General features: G+C 41.7%; 1 protein-coding gene across 1 annotated transcript in view; it reads left to right on the top strand.

Annotated features, from left to right (window-relative positions):
* Positions 1–20,282, top strand: part of UBE2E2 (ubiquitin conjugating enzyme E2 E2) — a 322,326-nt gene that overhangs the window by 245,915 nt on the left and 56,129 nt on the right. Inside the window, exon 4 of the mRNA XM_066351320.1 lies at positions 776–908. Within this exon, the coding sequence (XP_066207417.1) occupies positions 776–908 (133 nt within the window). The remainder of the gene's footprint in view (positions 1–775; positions 909–20,282) is intronic.

Here is a 20,282-nt window from a genome sequence, read left to right as displayed (position 1 = left end):
ATGTCTCTGAGACTCAGGGACATATGTTTGCTACTGGAAAATGTAGCTTCACTTGCTTTACTATTATTCCACCACCCTCCAACAAACATTTACTCACTAGGCACTAAGAACAAGGCAAAATCTACTTCTCAAGGAACTTCTGGGGAGAGACAGAAAAAGTAAGCAGTTATAAAACACAGTTATAAAATGAAATGGTACATCTTACCTTCTACAGACCATACTGGCGTGATGTGTAGTGGGGGTGGGGGCGGTCAGGGTGTCTGGGTGGAGAGAGAGAAATGAAGACTAGAAGAGATACGATACTTGAACTGAGTGTTTTGGATGATGAACATGTGTGGATCTCCATGGACCTCCTTTATGTTCTCAGTTGGTAACAAATGGACATTCGACTTTTTTTGCTCCAGCTGCCCTTTTTGGCTTTGAAAATTTGTCTCTTTGGCCCTGTGACCATATTACCCTTTTCAGAACCTCACAAATGATTTTATGCTTTATTTAATACTTGTGGTCTCACCTGTGGTCCTTGAATCTTTTGTTCCATAGATTTAGTGTTGTGAATGACAAAAAAGGAATCTTCTTTGTTCTGTTTTATTAAGTAGTGCCAACATATTTCATATATAGAATACTGATGATACTGACAAATGAGTCATTATATAAAATGAACTTAACTCCATTGTGTTTTTACTAAAAATGCTTAATTTATTGTTACCATAAATTTCTTTAAATTCTAGACTTTCTATACTCTCTAAGCACATTTCCTTTGTATGTCTTATTTCAGTGCTGGACCCAAAGGAGACAACATTTATGAATGGAGGTCAACTATATTGGGACCCCCAGGATCTGTCTATGAAGGAGGGGTGTTCTTTCTTGACATTACCTTTTCACCAGACTATCCGTTCAAACCCCCTAAGGTCAGTATGAAGTATTTACTCCTTCTTAGCAATATACATTGTTGTATATGTATATACATATATGTATTCTTAAATATTCAGATCTAGGAATGCATGGCTCTTCTGTTAGCATAGGCAGTGTTCCAGGGCTGCAAAAAGAAACCAAACGCACAAAATTACAGGTTATTCCTCTACCCCAGCCCTTTATTCATATTTCATTGCTTTTCCTTGTCCTTTCTCAGTGTCTCCTTCCTATGATATATGTTTAAATGTATGTAACATTAGACAGCATGTTCCAGCGGAAAGTAGGGGAGTAAAGCTGGGCTGGGACTAGCCATGGAGCTGGAGCCGGAGCCGGACGGGAGGTGGAGGGAGCCCCCAGGCAGGCAGAACACCAGCTGGGGCACGTGGGGTGGCGGAGCCTCGCGCTCAGCTGCGCACATGAAGTGCACACACGCACTCGAATGGAAAGTGTGACCCCCGAGGCTTAAAAATTCATGCCAAGAAAATTCAGGAAAGTGTCTTAATAGTACATTAGTACAGATGATTGATTCATGAAAACTCTTACATAAATGACTAGAGAAAGTGCAAGAGTACAGCGTCATGGGAACCTGAGAGAATTTTCATTTATTTAAATTGAGATTTTGTACTTAAAGAATTCTTCACATTTCTTTCTACTGCCTATTAGTCAGTCGTTTGACAAGTTTAAATTTGTTCTCCCCTTTGGAAAGGAAAAGACACTGAGGATACTGATTGTGTGTGTCGGCAAAGAATTCTCATTTGACGTGACTTCTCAGTGCAGAGGGAAATAAAACCTACTTGAGTTGTAGCTTGGAGTAAACAACTTATTATTTATTGATTTTACAGAGAGGAGGGGGGTAGCAAGAAGTATCAGTTCATAGTTGCTTCACTTTAGTTGTGTTCATTGCTTGCTTATCGCCTGTCGTATGAGCCTTGACCAGGCAAGCCCAGGGTTTTGAACCAGCTACCTCAGCATTCCAGATTGATGCTCTATCCACTGCACAACTGCAGACCAGGCTATAGTAAACAACTTTTTTTTTGTATTTTTCTGAATTTGGAAACAGGGAGGCAGTCAGACAGACTCCGGCATGCGCCCAACCGGGATCCACCCGACATGCCCACCAGGGGGTGATGCTCTGCCCATCTGGGGCGTCGCTCTGTTGCGACCAGAGCCACTCTAGCGCCTGAGGCAGAGGCCCTGGAGCCATCCCCAGTGCCCGGGCCAACCTTGCTCCAATGGAGTCTTGGCTGCGGGAGGGGAAGAGAGAGACAGAGAGAAAGGAAGGGGAACGGGTGGAGAAGCAGGTGGGCGCTTCTCCTGTGTGCCCTGGCCAGGAATCGAACCCGGGACTCCTGCACACCAGGCCGATGCTCTACCACTGAGCCAACTGGCCAGGGCCTATAGTAAACAACTTTTTAAAGCAAGAATTAGACCAGGGGCCCCAAACTACGGCCCGCGGGCCACATGTGGCCCCCTGAGGCCATTTATCCGGCCCCGCCACACTTCCGGAAGGGGCACCTCTTTCATTGGTGGTCAGTGAGAAGAGCCTAGTTCCCATGGAAATACTGGTCAGTTTGTTGATTTAAACTTACTTGTTCTTTATTTTAAATATTGTATTTGTTCCCGTTTTGGTTTTTTACTTTAAAATAAGATATGTGCAGTGTGCATAGGGATTTGTTCATAGTTTTTTTTATAGTCCGGCCCTCCAACGGTCTGAGGGACAGTGAACTGGCCCCCTGTGTAAAAAGTTTGGGGACCCCTGAATTAGACTATACTTTTACCATGACTTTCTGTAATTTCCTCTTTTTCTCTCTCTCTTCCTTTCTTCCTTTCTTTCCACTGATGCTTGCATATTGTTTTGACGTCAAAGCAAGAAGTAGTAACAATTTTACCAAAGAGGAAACCAAGGTGTAGAGAAACTAAATAACTTGCTCAGCATTATATAGCAAGCTGATGATGGTGTTTGTACTTGAACCCAGGAAGTCTGGCTCTGGAACCCGTTTCTTACTACATTACACAATACGTTTTATCCAAGCCAACATATACTGCTCACAGAAATTAGGGGGTATTTAAAAATTAGTATGAAGTGATAAAAAATATCCCCTAATTTTTGTGAGCAGTGTAGTTGGTAGCACAGTGACCACCCAGCGCTGCATTTGGTAGGTTTTCAATGACAAACTATACTCTATCTAATAGTTACTTTCTCCTTTTATTAAATGGGAACCTGTGTCTTTCCATTCTACTTCAGACCAGCTCATAAATCACCTGGAGTACTTCTTATACTGCCAGAGACGTGAGAGCCTTTCGCCGACGGCCTCCTCCGTGAGGGAAGGTCAGAGCAGGCCTTGTGCTGCTTCGCGCCTGGTGTAATCTGTCCCATGAAATGTGCGGCCTTGTCCGAGTTCTGCATGACAGAAGTGTGCAGGGTAAACAAAACTTGAAGGGAAGGCTAGTAAGTCAGATAAAGCCCTGGAGTTCCCGCGAAGGCCTCACTGAACCGGAAGGGTGGGCCAGAACTAACAAGGTGGAATTTAACCTGGCTGAATGTGTAGTATTTCATTGAGAATCAGAAAGAAATCATGACAAACAATCAGAAAGAAAGACCTGCTTTATTTTCATATAAAGTTTCTGGGCTCTTGGGTGACTGAAATTCTATGGGAACTTACGAGGTTTTGGAAGATGTAAGGAGAAATTTTTAGGAGTACAATTTCCACTACTTCGAACCAGTCACGCTGTATCTCAGGTGCCTCGTTCGCTTCTGAGCTCCTCATTTTAAGGACAAATATATAAGTTGGGGAGAGAGACAGTTATTAGAGGTCTTGAGTTTCTTGATCAGGTCAAGCACTGTAGTGGGCGTTGACTGTGCCAACTTATTTCTCTTCCAGAATACCAAGTAAGGGTAGGATGTTCCCCTCACAGGAGATGGAATTCAGAGAGGTTTTCCAGTAGTGTACAACCAGGAATCCACTGTCCCTCTGACTCCAGGACCATGTACTACCCTGAATTATACACAGTTATCCCGGAGATGTTTACTCGTACAAGTAGGGCGTAGGAGGAATGCGCTATCCTCAGATGTTGCAGGAACTGTGGTGTGGGTTGGAGTTAGACTTTCCTCTGAATGGCTGGGTGGGACAGAAATAGAAACAGGAGGGTGTCAGTTACAGGAAAGTAGATTTCAGTTCCTGTATGAGGAATATCTGACCCCTAACAGGACAGTCTGCTTTTGAATAGCTATACTCCTAAAATACTAGATTTCCTTTTACTGGAAGTATTTGGGGGGGGGGGGGGGGGACAAAAAACTGAAGTAGTACCTGTCAAGAATATTACCAGGAAAAAAATTAAGTCCCTCCACTGAATGAATTTGATTAGACAGTCTCTTAGGACAAGGAAAAATCAAAACTTTGGCAACTCAAATCCCAATTTAAATGCACATTTGTTAGAAACCTGTGGGAAGTTTTTCAAAGCATAATTATCACCACCTAATTTGCCAGTTTTAGAAATCAAATTTGTAGACAGATAGGTTTTACTGTAAGGGGAAGTTTGTGGGTGACTTGAAAGCTGTCAACTAAAACAAAGACTGTATGTATGTATGTATGTATGTATGCATGCATGCATGTATGTTTGTTTTTGAGAGAGAGAGGAAGGAGGGGGGGAGTATCAACTCATTGTTTCACTTAGCTGTTGACCACTGATTGCTTCTCATACGTGCCCTGACCGGGGCTTGAACCAGCGACCTCAGGGTCAAGCTGGCAACCCTGGAATGAAGCTGGACCCTGGGATCAAACCAGCGACCTTGGCCGGGAAAACACTATTCTCTGCGCCACTGGCCAAGGCAGAGACTTTCATTCAAAGTTTTGAAATGCCATGCTCATGCCTTTCTAGTCTTCTGTTACTCTAAGTAATACACCTTTAGGGTTAAGTCTTGTTTTTTTCTCTGTTGCCCTCATCCTATGCTCTTTTCCAACAACTTTAGCCACAAATTTTGTTTCATTTTTCATTCTCCAATATGTTGAAAAATTGACCCAGGATAGCAGTAGGTATTGGAGAGAATTGTTGGTGAGAGCAGAGACTCACACATAAATCTGATGGGCTATTTGATGGTTATCAAATATCTATACCATAAAATTAGTCTATAGCGTGATTGGATGCATGAGATGAACTTTTCCCAAACTTGGAGTCTTTAGTGAGAACTTGGACACACTCTAGTGCTCAAATGTATTATATCAGTGGAATTATCTGGATGACTTGTCTTGCCACAGGAGCTTTTTGGGAGTAGGACTTCTTCGATCTGAACATCCTACACTTTAGCACCTAATTTTTCAAAATCAGAGATAAACAATTCTAGTTCACCTAAATTCTAACAAGACAAGCAACACAATTTTTATAAGTATATAATGCTCATTATACTTAATATACTAGTCTTAAATAGGTCAAGTACTAGTTGTTATATCGCAGTACAGTTTTTAGTACATTTTCTTATACATGTAATCAATATGTTTATGCATCTTTTACTAAGTCTATAGCATTTTTGTTTGTATAACATTGCTAGTTATATCTAAAGTATCTGATACTAAGTCTTGAGTTGAATTGTTAGCCACTAATAATATTATGTCTCTTAGAAAATATTTGTTTAATGAAACTGTAGAAATAACATATAATAGCTAAAAAGTAAATCATATAAATTGCTGATATATCCCAAATTTTTTAATACTGTATTTCTATTTCAGTGTAGACATACATTTTAATGTTATAATTCTGATATCTACTTATTTTTAAAGTAGAAATTGTTCTGTATCTTCCTGGGTATTACATTTTCTAATTTGTTTTAAAGATGATTGCTCCTGTGTTCAAAACCTTTTTTATTTTAAAAGCCTAATGCATATTTTAATATTTTAACTTGACAAAGTTTACATATTTGCAATAAAAAGTAATTGCAGATAAGATAAAGGAAAAAAATTAAATTACCTATAATCCTAATCCAGAAAGTAATTATTCATACCATTTTGTGTCTTTCTTTTGAGATTTTTTTTCTCTGCATACATATGTATATACATATAACTATGTTTTTATACATACACACAAATATATATACACATAAAAATTAGACCATATTCCCCATGATTTCAGAATTTTTTCTCTAACATTGTATATTCATCCAGCACTATATATATTTCCAATAAACACAACTACATTACAGTTATAGAGGCTCTGAACTATTCATTTATATAAATATATCAAATTTAATTAATTTTCTGTGATTGGACATTTAAGCTCTTGTCAAAATTTCTGTTATAATCAGCAATCAGACGGTGGCGCAGTGGATGGAGTGTCGGACTGGGATGCCGAGGACCCAGGTTCGAGACCCCAAGGTTGCCAGCTTGAGCGCAGGCTCATCTGGTTTGAGCAAAAGCTCACCAGCTTGGACCCAAGGTTGCTGGCTCGAGCATGGGGTTACTCGGTCTGCTGAAGGCCCGCGGTCAAGGCACATATGAGAAAGCAATCAATGAACAATGAAGGTGTCGCAACGAAAAACTAATGATTGATGCTTCTCATCTCTCTATTCCTGTCTGTCTGCCCCTATCTATCCCTCTCTCTGACTCTGTCTCTGTAAAAAAAAAGAAAAAGAAAAAGCAATGTGATGAACATCTTTACAATTACATATTTTGAGATATTATTATTTCCTGAGGCAGATTTGTTGATATGGAACTTTAGGGTACATAGGTTTACACACACATTTATAAAATTTTGATCAAGATTTGTAAATTACCCTCCAGAAAAAATTGTATCACTTTACATTATGGTCATCCTCATACGAGTATAGTGCTTCCCTGTGCTCTCGTCAGTGCTGAGACATCAGTCTTTCCCAGTAACAGTCTCTGCCAGGCCAATAGATGGAAAGTAATAGCTCATGGTTGCTTTCATTTTTATTTATTTGATTTCCAGTGAGGTGTGGAAGCATTTTCATGTTTTCTTTTGTCCAATTACTTCTCTTTATGTGAATAATATGCAAGTTTTTTTTAAAGTCCTACACCAAATAAAATTAACAAGTGTCCTTGAAACATTCAGAAGCAAAATCATGAAATGTGTTTTAGTCCTGTATTTTTTTTTATAACTAAAAACACTTTGAAAATATTGGTTTGTTTTTAATAAAATCTAACCATGAAGTGCTTACTAATGAAATGTCAGCTAATAGGATAGGTCTTAACTGCTTTCAAGCAATGAAATAGACAATATAGGTCCGTCAGATTTTCAAATATCTTCATTTTGTTACCCTCATTAGATTTCAGCCTTAAATTGACAAGTCAATTCTAATGGTGAGTAAAATAGCTGCTTAGTTTTAGTAAGAAGCAATGATATCCCACATTAAAAGGCCAGAGATAGGCCCATAACTAATGTTGAACAAGGAATCCCAGAGTTTTAGTCTAACTGGATTGTTATCACTGACTGGTTCGTGTGCTTCTGCTGCGGCTCAGAGAAGGAAGTTGACAGTGCGTCCCAGAGTTTTCGGAAAGAGCAGTGGTTTACATGTGTAAACCCAACTGCCTCCTCATTTGCTTTGGCCATGAGGAGAGAACACACTTACTGTGGAGTAACATGAATTAACTTGTTTTTAACCCGAGTTCATACATTCATATAAAGCCTTGGCCATGACTCAAGTCCTTTCATACACATTGATTTGCCTATTTGACATCTCTAATTGAATTTCCAACAGTCACCTCAGACTTAACTGTTCCAAAACAAACTGTTGATTACACAACCTTAACTGACTCCTGCCAAAGCAGCTCCTCTGATCCTCCCCATCTCAGTGAATGGACCCTCTAGTTTTCTGGTTGCTCAAGCGAGGAACCTTGCAGTCATCCTTGACTTCTCTCACACAGCCTAGCTAGACCTGGTCTCACTGGCTGTTGTTGGAAAATAAATATTCCAAATAAATCCAGTATCCAACCGTATCTCATCACTTCTTCCTAGTAACACCGACCTGACCCACCATCAACGGCTCCCCGCCCCCAGGTTGTATCGGAGTCTCCCACTCGGTCTCCCTGCTTCCTTCCGCTTACTCCTCCTGCAGGGTATATACCCTTACACCACATGATCCTTTCATAATGGAAGTCAGAGTATGTCAATTCTTTGCCTAACACCTGTCAGTAAGTCCCAACTCACTGAATAAAAGCACACAAAACCTTATGGAATCACCCTCTTCACAATGTACTTTTCAAAATTGCCAGTTCACTTTTGACTCAAATATTCTTTTTTTCTTCTTTTTTTTTTTGTATTTTTCTGAAGCTGGAAATGGGGAGAGACAGACTCCCGCATGCGCCCGACCGGGATCCACCCGGCACGCCCACCAGGGGCCACGCTCTGCCCACCAGGGGGCGATGCTCTGCCCATCCGGGGCATCGCTCTGTTGCGACCAGAGCCACTCTAGCGCCTGGGGCAGAGGCCAAGGAGCCATCCCCAGTACCCGGGCCATCTTTGCTCCAAGGAGCTTCAGCTGCTGGACGGGAAGAGAGAGACAGAGAGGAAGGAGAGGGAGAGGGGTGGAGAAGCAGATGGGCGCCTCTCCTGTGTGCCCTGGCCGGGAATTGAACCCGGGACTTCTGCACGCCAGGCCCACGCTCTACCACTGAGCCAACCGGCCAGGGCCTTGACTCAAATATTCTAAGCATGCTCCTTCCACAGACCTTTGCATCTACTCTTCCGTCGGCTTGCATTGTCTTCCCCCAAATTCCCATGGCTCACTCCCTTTCTCCTTTCACGCGTCTGCTCAAATGTCACCTTGGTAGAGGAGTTCTTGGGTGTTTACTTCCAGCCACCTCTGTTCCCTCTGGGCTTCCTCATCACCAGCATCATACTTGATTTTTCTCAATAGCATCTCACCCTCCTGCGTTATACATCTCCTTATGAAGTCACGTTTCCCTTCCTTTGTCCCAGCTCCTAGCACAATGCCTGATGGTTCAGTAGGCATTGGGTAAAATTTGTTGAACTAATTTAATCCATACAACTTTGCCATAAAGACAGTATCCATTACTTCCTGCCCCACTTCATAGACCAGGAAACGGAGGCCCCCCAGAGTTTTAAGTGTCACACAGGTCACATGGCAATTAAGAAGCAGAACTGGAATTCAAACCCAGTTCTAAACTGAATCTTTTATTCCCAAATTACAGAGAAGATTGAAGTTACTGTGTCTCTGGGAAAAGAAACGCTTGTCCTTAGATTTTACACTCCGGTATAAGTTAATTATATCAGCTCATTCTCTGACGAGGTTTGTCAGAAGGGAGATATGAGTAGTGGTAGGAGGAGAGAAGCATGTCGGGAAGAGATTTCGAGTGCTTGTTTTCAGTTTTGCTAAGGGCCCTGATTCCAAGGGCACCTGGGGCTTTTCTTCAGTGTGCCCCTAATTCACAGGCACTGCAGTATTGATCCTGGGTCGAACAGTAAATACAGGTTTCTGGATTTTGCCAGCCCTAAGCAAAAGAAGTCATTCCACATTTTACAGGTTATTTTTACACTTAACTAGTGTCAAAAACTGCCTTCTGTCCCCAGTGTCATGACTGGGCTATAGTATTGCTCACAGATCATCAGTCAATTATTTTTCTTTTTAGTGCATTCTCCATTTTGCTAAACCTTTTAAAAATGCCATACTACACTTTGATGTGTGAAATTTCAAAATGAACGTGGTGATCAAAAGGGCATCAAAACAGTGGCTCATTGTCTTCCCGCTTCTAAAACAACACAGCCCCCGCTGCCGCCCACTCAGGAATTACCAAGAGGTAGGATTGGATTGTGTTTGTTTGCAGAATAAGGAATACCAACTCTATTTGTTCTAAACCAAATTAAATATGGCTCTAAGCTAATAGAAAATCAGACATTAGGCTGAAAGTTCTATTTAGTCAGTCATATTTCGGGAGGATCCCTCTCTCCCTTGCTTTCTGTGGTCTAATGCAGTTCCAAGTTAGGAAGAGAAGCCTTTAATTTATCATCGTGGCCTCTGAAATGCCTATTGCCCAGGCCAACTTAATCTATTCAGATTGAATCAACCCAGCCCCCTGCACCTCCGCCCAGCCCTGGTGGAGTGGGTGTGTAATCGGCCCCTCTGACTTCTCCTCGCTCCCCCAGCGGCGTCTTGCCGTAGAGGTGGGGCTCTCAAACAGGTACTTTGCCCTGTCCTTCCGTGCTCTGGAATTCCTTTCGCTGTGGAATGTGACCTCGCTCCAAATGGGGGTTAGTTTTGTTGATATTACTGTTGGCATAACTGGGAGGTTTGGACAGGCCTGAATTCCTTCACAAAGGATGTTTTTTACAGAATGAACGAACAGAGGGAACTGGAGTGAGACATTCAGATGTTTGGAAAATGAGGAGCTCTCTTGTCATCAGAGCCAGGGAAAGATGGCCACTGATTAGAAAATGGTGGGTTTTTTTCCAGAGAAAGGCTCACAGATCTAGACAGATGACACTCTCCTCACAAAGGTTTTCTGAAGAGGAAAGTGTGGGTAACTTCAAGATGAAGTCTTCAGGATCCCCAACATCACAGGGTAGGGACCCACTGGTCCCAGCAAACGGTGGACACTGGGAACTGAAACCTCACAGGTACACAGAGTTCAGTGTTGAAGGAATCATCTCGTAGAGGAGAAAACTGCACAGCTGAGCTGGGAAAAGCTTCACATTTGACATTTTCTTAACCTTACAGAAAACAGCCCCAGATGGAACCAGATCAAGACAGGGAACAGATACCATGTGTTCATTAAGTATCTGTAAATCTGCACCAGTTTTATCACCAACTTGAGAAATAGGATGGGGAAATGGTATTCTACATGTAAGAAAAAAAATTGTATTATTCTCTACTTTATTTAAATATGTTACCTGTTTGGATACCTATATACAATGTAATTTTGTTCAAGCTTGCATACAGTAAGGAGATTTGAATTAATTTTTAAGACTACCAGCCCCTTTATGACAATGATCAAGTTTCCTTGATTTGTTTTTCCTTAGAGTTGGAGGTGGGTGTCTTGATAAGATAGCAGCCTCTTAGAGATTTGCTCAAGCAGGTTCAAGGAGAATTAGAGGAAGGAATGTTCTCAGCTCCCATTCCCAGCTGGCCCAGAGCAGCGTCAATGTGTGATCATAGCTTGTCACTGAATTAGGGGGGAGATGGTAAACTGGCCTTTGCAGGTATTGTACAGGCCTTGCCCTGCAGAAAGGAAGGAGAGAAAAAAGAGTGGAAATTAAACAGACCTAGGGTCAGATGACTACCCTGGTTCACACAGGTATAGGTATTTGCAGCATCAGGTACATTTTCCCTGTGGTATCAGTGTGTTAACAGAAACCTCCCCAAAATTGATATAAGTTGGTTGCTTTTTAAAAAAGCTTTTAAGGCTAATTTATGAAGCCCAGGTTTATTGAGCCCTTATTTCTTTCAAGGTCCTCCGCATTTAAAGATGACCAAGATACGGTCCCAGGGAGCTTGGAGACGAGCAGAATAATAGGAGCTGATACAACAGTACAAGTAGAAAAGTGTGCAGGTTGAGTTTGGGGGGTGAAGACAAGGGGGGAACAATATAGGAGTTCTTTTTTTCATTTCTTTATCTAGTAAATGTGTGTGTGTGTGCCATATACCAGTTCAGACGCTGAGTGTGTACAGGTGTTCCTTCTTGTATAGAATTTGCGTTCCAGATATGACAGAATTCTCAACCTCACCATGATTGACACTTTGGACTTGTCATGGAGGGCTATATTTCCTTTGTAGGATGCATCACTGGCCTCTACCCACTGGGTGCCAATAGCAGTTTCTCTCCCTCACCCCAATTTGTAACAAAAGTGTTTCCAGATATTGCTAAATGTCCCCTGGCGCACTATTTTAGAACTATTCATATCCCATGGTGACGGATTGGAGACCTCAGGTTCCTCACCTGAATGTTTCCTATAAGGAACCTGTTGGATTCTGGGTGGCAAATGTTCGTTAGGCAGCTTCACAGAGCTGGAGCTCAGGTGAGGGATGTGAGCTAGAGACACAAGTTCGGGGGTTAAAATTCCACAGTAAATGACCTCACCTATAGAAGTGGGCAATTTTCAACCCAACCTGGGTTTTTGGAGCTGTAAATTTTCAGAATGGATTTCCCGAAGGAAAGACTAATCATTGAAAAGATTAACAAAACTCACATTTTTCTCCTTTTTATTGAATTCTCGGTGTTTTGGGATTGGGAAGTTATTTTCCACATAGAGTACAGAATAATGCCTCACAAAATATCATATTAAAAGACTCATTTGTTAATAAATCACAAAAGCATGAGCATTAAACCCTCTAGATAAATTAATCTCCCCACAAGTGCCTAAATACGGACTGAAATAAATCAGAAGAATTCCCTGCGGTAGAAGCGTCCTTTTTCAGGGGAATGGACTGAGTGACCTTCTTCAAGCTCCCCTTGGGGCCTTTGTTTCAGTTTCCAGTTCTACTGACATGGTGGTTACGGAGAATTGTGTGCTAGGCATTACCCCGTATTTTTAAAGCCTGCTGTTTTATACTTACGTTATACTGTACTTTTATACCCATCATCTCACTTGGCTTTCTCACTGTGAGGGGCGGATTTCGTTATCACAAGAAAGGAAAACTCAGATTAAGTGATGTGGTTGGGATCACAGCTGGGGATGCCAGGGCCAGTCCTGGCTCCCGACTTCCGGTCCAGCAAGCCCCGCGCTGCACACCTGAAGTAGCCAAGCTGCAAAGGGATCTTGCTAAACACACAGTCACTCAGTTTACTGCTAACAGCCATGCTTTAGATCACCTTGTATTCTTTTCTGTAGTTATTGCAAAACATCCTTTTTGCTTTTTCTCTTTGAGGAGAATTACATTAAATAAGCTGTTTTGTTTTGGCATTTACCAAATTGTAAACCTGAATATGTACAATATATTGCATATTTGTTTCCCCTGTACATGTCCACTAACTTATTTTAATCTATATCCATATAGATTATTTAAAACAATAGTTTATCCAACAAGGAAATAACACGTAAAAAGTGTAATACATATGTTTATTTCAAGTTACTTCCAGTTATTTTCTTCATTTCCTCACTTTTTTTTTCTTATCTTTCTCCCCTATTTATTCTAAAATATCACCTATTCTTTGGTGGTTTGCTTTTAAAACCAGATTGTTTCATTTTAAGAAAACAGTGTTTAATAGGTAAGATACACAGAATAAAATGTTCACATAGCACAAAGGCATAAAGTAAAATTAAATTAAGTCTCATTCCCTGTTGCCTGGCATTTCCATTCCTCCCAAAGACTTTTGTCCCCTACTTGCCTTTTTCATTTACCAGGTTTATTTCACTGAATGAATGTAACATAATCTATTCAGTAGGTTCCCCACAACAGATACATAGGTTATTTCCAATATATTGCCATCACAAATAATGCTTCACTGAGCAACTTTGTACATAGTGTCTTTCTGGGCTTGTATAAATACATTTGTAGGATAAATTCCTAGAATTGTAATTGTTACAACAAAGGAGGGATGTGTGAAATGTTTGGTTTCAGTAGATATTGCCAGATTGCTCTTCAGAAGTCCTACCAAGTTGTATTCTCATCTTACAGACACCTGCCTTTTCCCTGTCCTGACCCATGCTTCATGGCACCACCAAAGTTTGACCTTTACTAATCTAATAGATAGGAAAGAATGTTTAATTACAATGTGTCTCTCTTATGAGTAAGAATGCCTTTCATGTATCTGAAGGTTGGCCTTTTTCTTATTGAAAAGAAAGCTTATAGTAACCTATACCTCTTGACACTTTCCAACCATGTAACTTCTGATGACATTAAACTTTCTGGAACGTGGTATTTTCCTCTGTAAAAGAGAAAGCTTGATCTCTGTAAGTCCTTTCATCTCTGTCAGTGATTTGATACTGCCCTGCTCAAAACCCTTTGATGGTTTTCACTGAATTTAGAATAAAATTCGGCCCTGGCCGGTTGACTCAGTGGTAGAGCATCAGCCTGGCATGCAGGAGTCCCAGGTTCGATTCCTGGCTGGGCACACAGGAGAAGCGCCCATCTGCTTCTCCACCCCTCCCCCTCTCCTTCCTCTCTCTCTCTTCCCCTCCTGCAGCCAAGGCTCCATAGGAGCAAAGATGGCCCGGGCACTGGGGATGGCTCCATGGCCTCTGCCTCAGGTGCTAGAATGACTCTGGTTGCAACAGAGCAATGCCCCAGATGGGCAGAGCATTGCCCCCTGGTGGGCATGCTGGGTGGATCCTGGTCGGGCGCATGCAGGAGTCTGTCTGACTACCTCCCCGTTTTCAACTTCAGAAAAATACAAAAAAATAAAAAAATTTAAAAGAACAAAATTCAAACTTCTTACATTGGCCCACAAGACCTTCCTGGTCTCTGCACCTGCCTGACCCTGACCGCGCTGCAGCTCTCCTTGGCCTCCCTTTTGTTCTTCAGGACCTTAGGTGACCCCTTAGCTAGGACACATTTGAGCCAGTCCCTTGTGTGAGCAACCCCCAGGTATTATGCAGGCCTCATCTTTAGTGTTGTCTAATGAGAGGTGCATTTCCTGACCGCCCTGTATAAATAGATCCACACTGGTTATTTTCTGTCACGTCAGCCTGATAACTTCTTTCATACAACTTTTTGCAGTCTGATATTTATACTTACTTGTTAGCTGGTTTTATTTTCTGCCTACTCAACTTTAGACTAATCTGAGAACCAGGAGTTTCTTTCTGTCTTGTAGTAACTGACAAGTAGTACTTTTGATAAAGCAGATACTCATTTTGCTTGTCATGTCTTGAACGCTTCAGAAATCTGTGCTCTTTTGGCTTGTAGTTTTGAAATACTGTTAAGTAAAAGCCTGCTTGTGTGTGCTCGTGTATTCTCAGTCTCCCCCACAGAATTAGACATACCTGGGGGTGGGGGCAGGGTCTTCCTTTTCCATGGAGATGTTTATTATAGGGCGTCCAGCAGACCCAGTAGAAAGTAATGCATTTTATTTTAAAACAGTGAAAAGCAATACAACGTATCTTAAAATGCTTAAAATAAAGTGATACAGATATTGGCATGAAACTTATTGGCAAGAAATTAATCCATGTTGAAGAAAAAACTTGAGCTTTTATTTCCATCTTCTTTAAAATATTCTTGATTTTGTTAAGTATCTAAGTTATATTTTTTGCAGCCCATCTGTTGACACAAATTACAAGCAAATAATTTGTATCTTTAAATATAGGCTTTGAATATTATTCAGTCTGTGGGCCAAATTTTGCAAAGGAAGAAAATATTACAATCCAAGAACCAAGTACCTTTTACGGCAGCTGTCTACCTTCAGTAACATAGTATGAATCTATCACTTTTCTGTGCCGTTTTTACAGCTCTAGAAGTCAAAATTAATGCATGTGCTTGTTTTCAAAGTCAAGCTTACGCAAAGAAAATATGTGAACTTTGTCTCTGCTGCCATATCACATTGCACAACTGTCACTTAAGCTTTGTTTAAACAGAAATTTTCTAAGGTGAAAATTCATGTGTAGTAGAAAGGATAAATAAATTATGGTGTATTCATACAGTAGAATATTAGTATATGCTAGTGAAGTTAAAAACAACAATAAGTGATGCAAATCAACCTCACAAACACGATATTGAAAGAAAGAAGGTATGGAAGAATATATTCTGTATGGTTTCATTTATAGAAGGTCAAAGACACGAGAACTAACGTGTAGGGAGGCAGGAGTTAGAACAGTGGTTACCTTTGGGGTGGGAAGAAACAGAAGGCAGATTTCTTGGGCACTAGCAATATTCTGCATTTCGTTCTAGGTTGTGGTTAGTTGTGTTCGCTGTAAAAATTCATCCACCGTGCACTAAAGGCCTGTGTACTTTTCTTTATGTGTGTTACATTTTTTAAGATAATTTCCATTCAAAAAACCTTATATCCTTGGGTTTAATTCAAATCTCCTCCATCTTGTAAAAAATACTGCTTTGAATCTAACTGTATTTCTCTATTTCTTGTTAAATTTTTATTGTTGGTTTTAACCAACAATAGTTTGACATTTATTTCTGACTAGTATGTTAGCTATCTATTGAGCTTTATGTTTTCCATAGCTTTGATAAGCATGCTTTGTGCGTCTTCACTTTAGTCACAGGGAACATGTTAAAAAAGGCAGAACTAATCACAGATCATCCCACTAGAGAGCTTCTTTGTGCCAACAATGTATTTGGTCAGTCAGCAGATCTGCTAAAGCTGGCGTATTGGGCCTCTTCCACCTGTACTGAACTGGGGAGGTTATCATCGAAACCGGAGTTCTCTTTCTTGCCCACAGGGTTCTACTCAAAGTGCATTTGCAACAGCCCAATTCGCTTTTGGAACCTTCTATTTACAGTCACATTGGTCATAAATAATACTCCCACATGCATAAAAGTCAAATTTATGACTGCCAGGCTGCTGCATTTATTTTGGCACTAGGCTAATGCCATTGCCATTGCCAGCAATAAAGTAAGAAGCCATGTAAGACTTTTGACTGTGTATATAGCTGACTAAAATAGGAACAAGTTCTTAATGGGTGTAAACAAAGAATGATGTGATCACTCAAGGAGAATCGGCATATGACCTTCAGCCTGTCACTTGCCAAAGTACATTTTTTGAAAGAGTTTTAAAGGACCTCATATTAAGCCAAGGTGGAGTTCAAATGTACTTGGCCTGCTTTATTCCCCTAATCCAGCGGTTCTCAACCTGTGGGTCGTGACCCGGCAGGGTCACCTAAAGCCATCGGAAAATACAATGCATATCAAGTATTTACATTCCGAATCATAACTGTAGCAAAATTAGTTATGAAGTAGCCACCAAAATTATTTTTTGGGCCCTGGCCGGTTGGCTCAGTGGTAGAGCATCGGTCTGGCGTGCAGAAGTCCCGGGTTCGATTCCCAGCCAGAGCACACAGGAGAAGCGCCCATCTGCTTCTCCACCCCTCCCCCTCTCCTTCCTCTCTGTCTCTCTCTTCCCCTCAAGCAGCCAAGGCTCCATTGGAGCAAAGATGGCCTGGGCGCTGGGGATGGCTCCTTGGCCTCTGCCCCAGGTGCTAGAGTGGCTCTGGTCGCAACAGAGCAACGCCCTGGAGGGGCAGAGCATCGCCCCCTGGTGGGCAGAGCATCGCCCCCTAGTGGGCGTGCCAGGTGGATCCCGGTCGGGCACATGCAGGAGTCTGTCTGACTGTCTCTCCCCGTTTCTAGCTTCAGAAAAATACAAAAAAAATTTTTTTTTGGTTTGAGGTCACCACAACATGAGGAACTGTATTGCGGGGTCACAGCATTAGAAAGGTTGAGAACCACTGCCCTAATCTGTAATTTTAATAACCAGATTGAAAAGGGAAATGGCATGACCCACAGTTGTATTAGGTATATCCATCCTGAATCCCTGGTGTGGATCACCACATCACAGTCTGAGTTAGGGGTCAGGAACCTTCATGGCTGAGAGAGCCATGAACGCCACATATTTTAAAATGTAATTCCATGAGAGCCATACAATATGTTTAACACTAAATACAAGTAAGCATGTGCATTTTATGTAAGACCAACACTTTTAAAGTACAATAAATCTCTTTTTAATAATGTTGTTATGCTGTTGCTAACCAATGATGAATAAAGTGCTTCTTACCATTAATGCGACTTCTGGTGCTGCCTGGTTTTGCTGATGGCTTTGTAGTCTGGTTGATACGTGGTGAGGTTAAGCTTCATGCAGGCATTGAGACTTCATCCGTTGAACGTGATTGTAGGTGGGTCTTAACGTTTTTTAGATGTGAGAAAGACTGCTCACATGCATACGTAGAGCCAAACACTGTCAGTACAGCAGTACTCATATGCTGCAGTGTGTGGTATATGAGGGGAAGCGCGTTCCAAGTTTTGACCATCAGCTGGTCCGCGGGTTGAAGTTTTTTCATTTCTCCCCACTCATGTTTGCTCACCAACTCTGCTTACTGTCATGCAAGTCTTTCCAAATCTTCATTCAGTAACTTGAACTTATTCACCCACATGTCCGAGGTCTTCAGGTCAGCAGCTTGTAGCTCAAAATCTCTTGACGGAGATGCAACCAGGTTGGCGCTGTCCACTGCGCACTCGTGTGGGTGGGTGATGAACTTAAAAAGACGAGTGTGCTCATGAAATTCTCTAAAGCGTGGTTTGAATGACTGCAGGAGATTAGATGTGAAGCCCACTAGCTGCTGGAGATCAAGATGTTGAGCAGGGTCACTTGCTGTGCATGCATCTTTAAACTCTCCCAGTTTTTCAAAGTGTAGTAAACGACCTGTTTCAATGTCCGAGATGAAGAGTTCCAGCTTGTTTTCAAATGCAAACACTGCCTGTTGAAGGGATAAGACTATATTTCCAACGCCTTGCCTTTTCACATTGAGCTGGTTCAGATGTTCAGTCATGTCCATGAGATAGTAGAACTTCAGGAGCCACTCATGTTAGCTAACTCAGGATGCTCGACGTTTTTCATTTCAAGAAAGTCTGGATTTCCCTCAGACAAGCCGTGAAACAGCTGAGCACCTTCCCTCTTGACAACCAACGCACATTGCTGTGCAGAAGCAGACCAGGATAATCATTCCCAACTTCATCCAGCAGTGTTTTAAACTGTCCATCATTTAAAGCTCAGGCAACAAAAAGTTGACCATCCGAATGACCAGCGACATCACCTCACCAAGCTATTCACCACACATCTGAGCACAAAGCGCCTCCTGATGTAGGATGCAGTGAAAACTTAGGATGGGTCTCTTTTCATGTTCACAAAGAAGCGCTACAAATCTTCTGTTTTTCCCCACCATGCACAAAGTACCATCAGTACACACCTAAATAAGTTTATCCATCGTTAGATTTTTTTTCTTTAGCAAACTCAGTGAAAGACTTGAATAAATCCTCCCCTCTTGTTGTCTCTCTCATAGGCAAAACAGCAAGACTTTTCTCATGTAGTGTGTCACCAACAGCATACTTTGCAATCATGCTGAACTGGGATAAATGGCTTGTGTCTGTTGACTCATCCAAAGCGAGAGAAAAGAATGGTGCTGCATTTATGTCCTTCACTTGTGTTGCCTCAATTTTTTTTCTTTTTTTTTTTTGTATTTTTCTGAAGTTGGAAACGGGGAGGCAGTCAGACAGACTCTCGCATGCGCCCAACCGGGATCCACCTGGCATGCCCACCATGGGGTGATGCTCTGTTGCAACCAGAGCCATTGTAGCGCCTGAGGCAGAGGCCATAGAGCCATCCTCAGCAACCGGGCCAACTTTGCTCCAGTGGAGCCTTGGCTGCAGGAGGGGAAGAGAGAGATAGAGAGTAAGGAGAGGGGGAGGGGTGGAGAAGCAGATAGGCGCTTCTCCTGTGTGCCCTGGCCGGGAATCGAACCCGGGACTCCAGCACGCCAGGCCGACGCTCTACCACTGAGCCAACCGGCCAGGGCCTGTGTTGCCTCAATTTGATTTGCCATCATGATGGTACAATCTTGAACAGTTCTTACCGACAAAGGCATGTCTTTTATTCGTTTGATTATCTTGTCTTTATCTGAAAAGTCGTCAAAAAGTTCATTGGCAACATCAAGCATGCATGTTTTGGCATACTCCCCATCTGTGAATGGCTTTCCGTTTCTCACAATTGCTAAAGCACCAGCAAAGCTAGCCGAATTCCAGTCACCTTGTTGGGTCCAAACAAACACGGAGTTGCTGCTAACTAGCTTGCACTCTGCACAGCAGCTCTTGACATGCTTTCTTCCTGCTGTCCCCCACAGGATATTTCAATGCAAATGTAGTATGGCGTGTGTTGAAGTGCCGCTTTATATTTGACCGTTTCATCGATGCAATTTTATCATTGCATATTAGACACACTGCAAACCTGCTCTCTCCACAAAGGCAAATTCCTCTGTCCATTCCTGCTGAAAAGTACTATACTCCTCATCTTTTTCCTTTTAGCCATCTTCTTCTTCGTCAAAAGGGTTTCTGCAATTAGCTAGCTGACTACTTGATTCAAAGGAGGGAAGTTTACTTCCTGACTTCGCAACGACCCCGTGTACGTTACGTATTATCCAATAAAAATTTGGTGTTGTCCCAGAGGACAACTGTGATTGGCTCCAGCCACCTGCAACCATGAACATGAGCGATAGGAAATGAATAGATTGTAATACATGAGAATGTTTTATATTTTTAACATTATTATTTTTTTTATTAAAGATTTGTCTGTGAGCCAGATACAGCCATCAAAAGAGCCACATCTGGCTCACGAGCCATAGGTTCCCAACCCCTCGTCTAAGTACTAACAAATCATCTCCTTAATATTCCTTTCTGGAAGTATGTTAAAAATTATATTCTTGTTAACAATGACAAAAAAATTTAGTATAATTGAATACAGTGGAAAAACTAC

Source organism: Saccopteryx leptura, chromosome 10 (assembly GCF_036850995.1).
Source record: "Saccopteryx leptura isolate mSacLep1 chromosome 10, mSacLep1_pri_phased_curated, whole genome shotgun sequence".
Lineage (NCBI taxonomy): Eukaryota > Metazoa > Chordata > Mammalia > Chiroptera > Emballonuridae > Saccopteryx > Saccopteryx leptura.
This window is presented reverse-complemented; position numbering and strand designations above follow the sequence as displayed.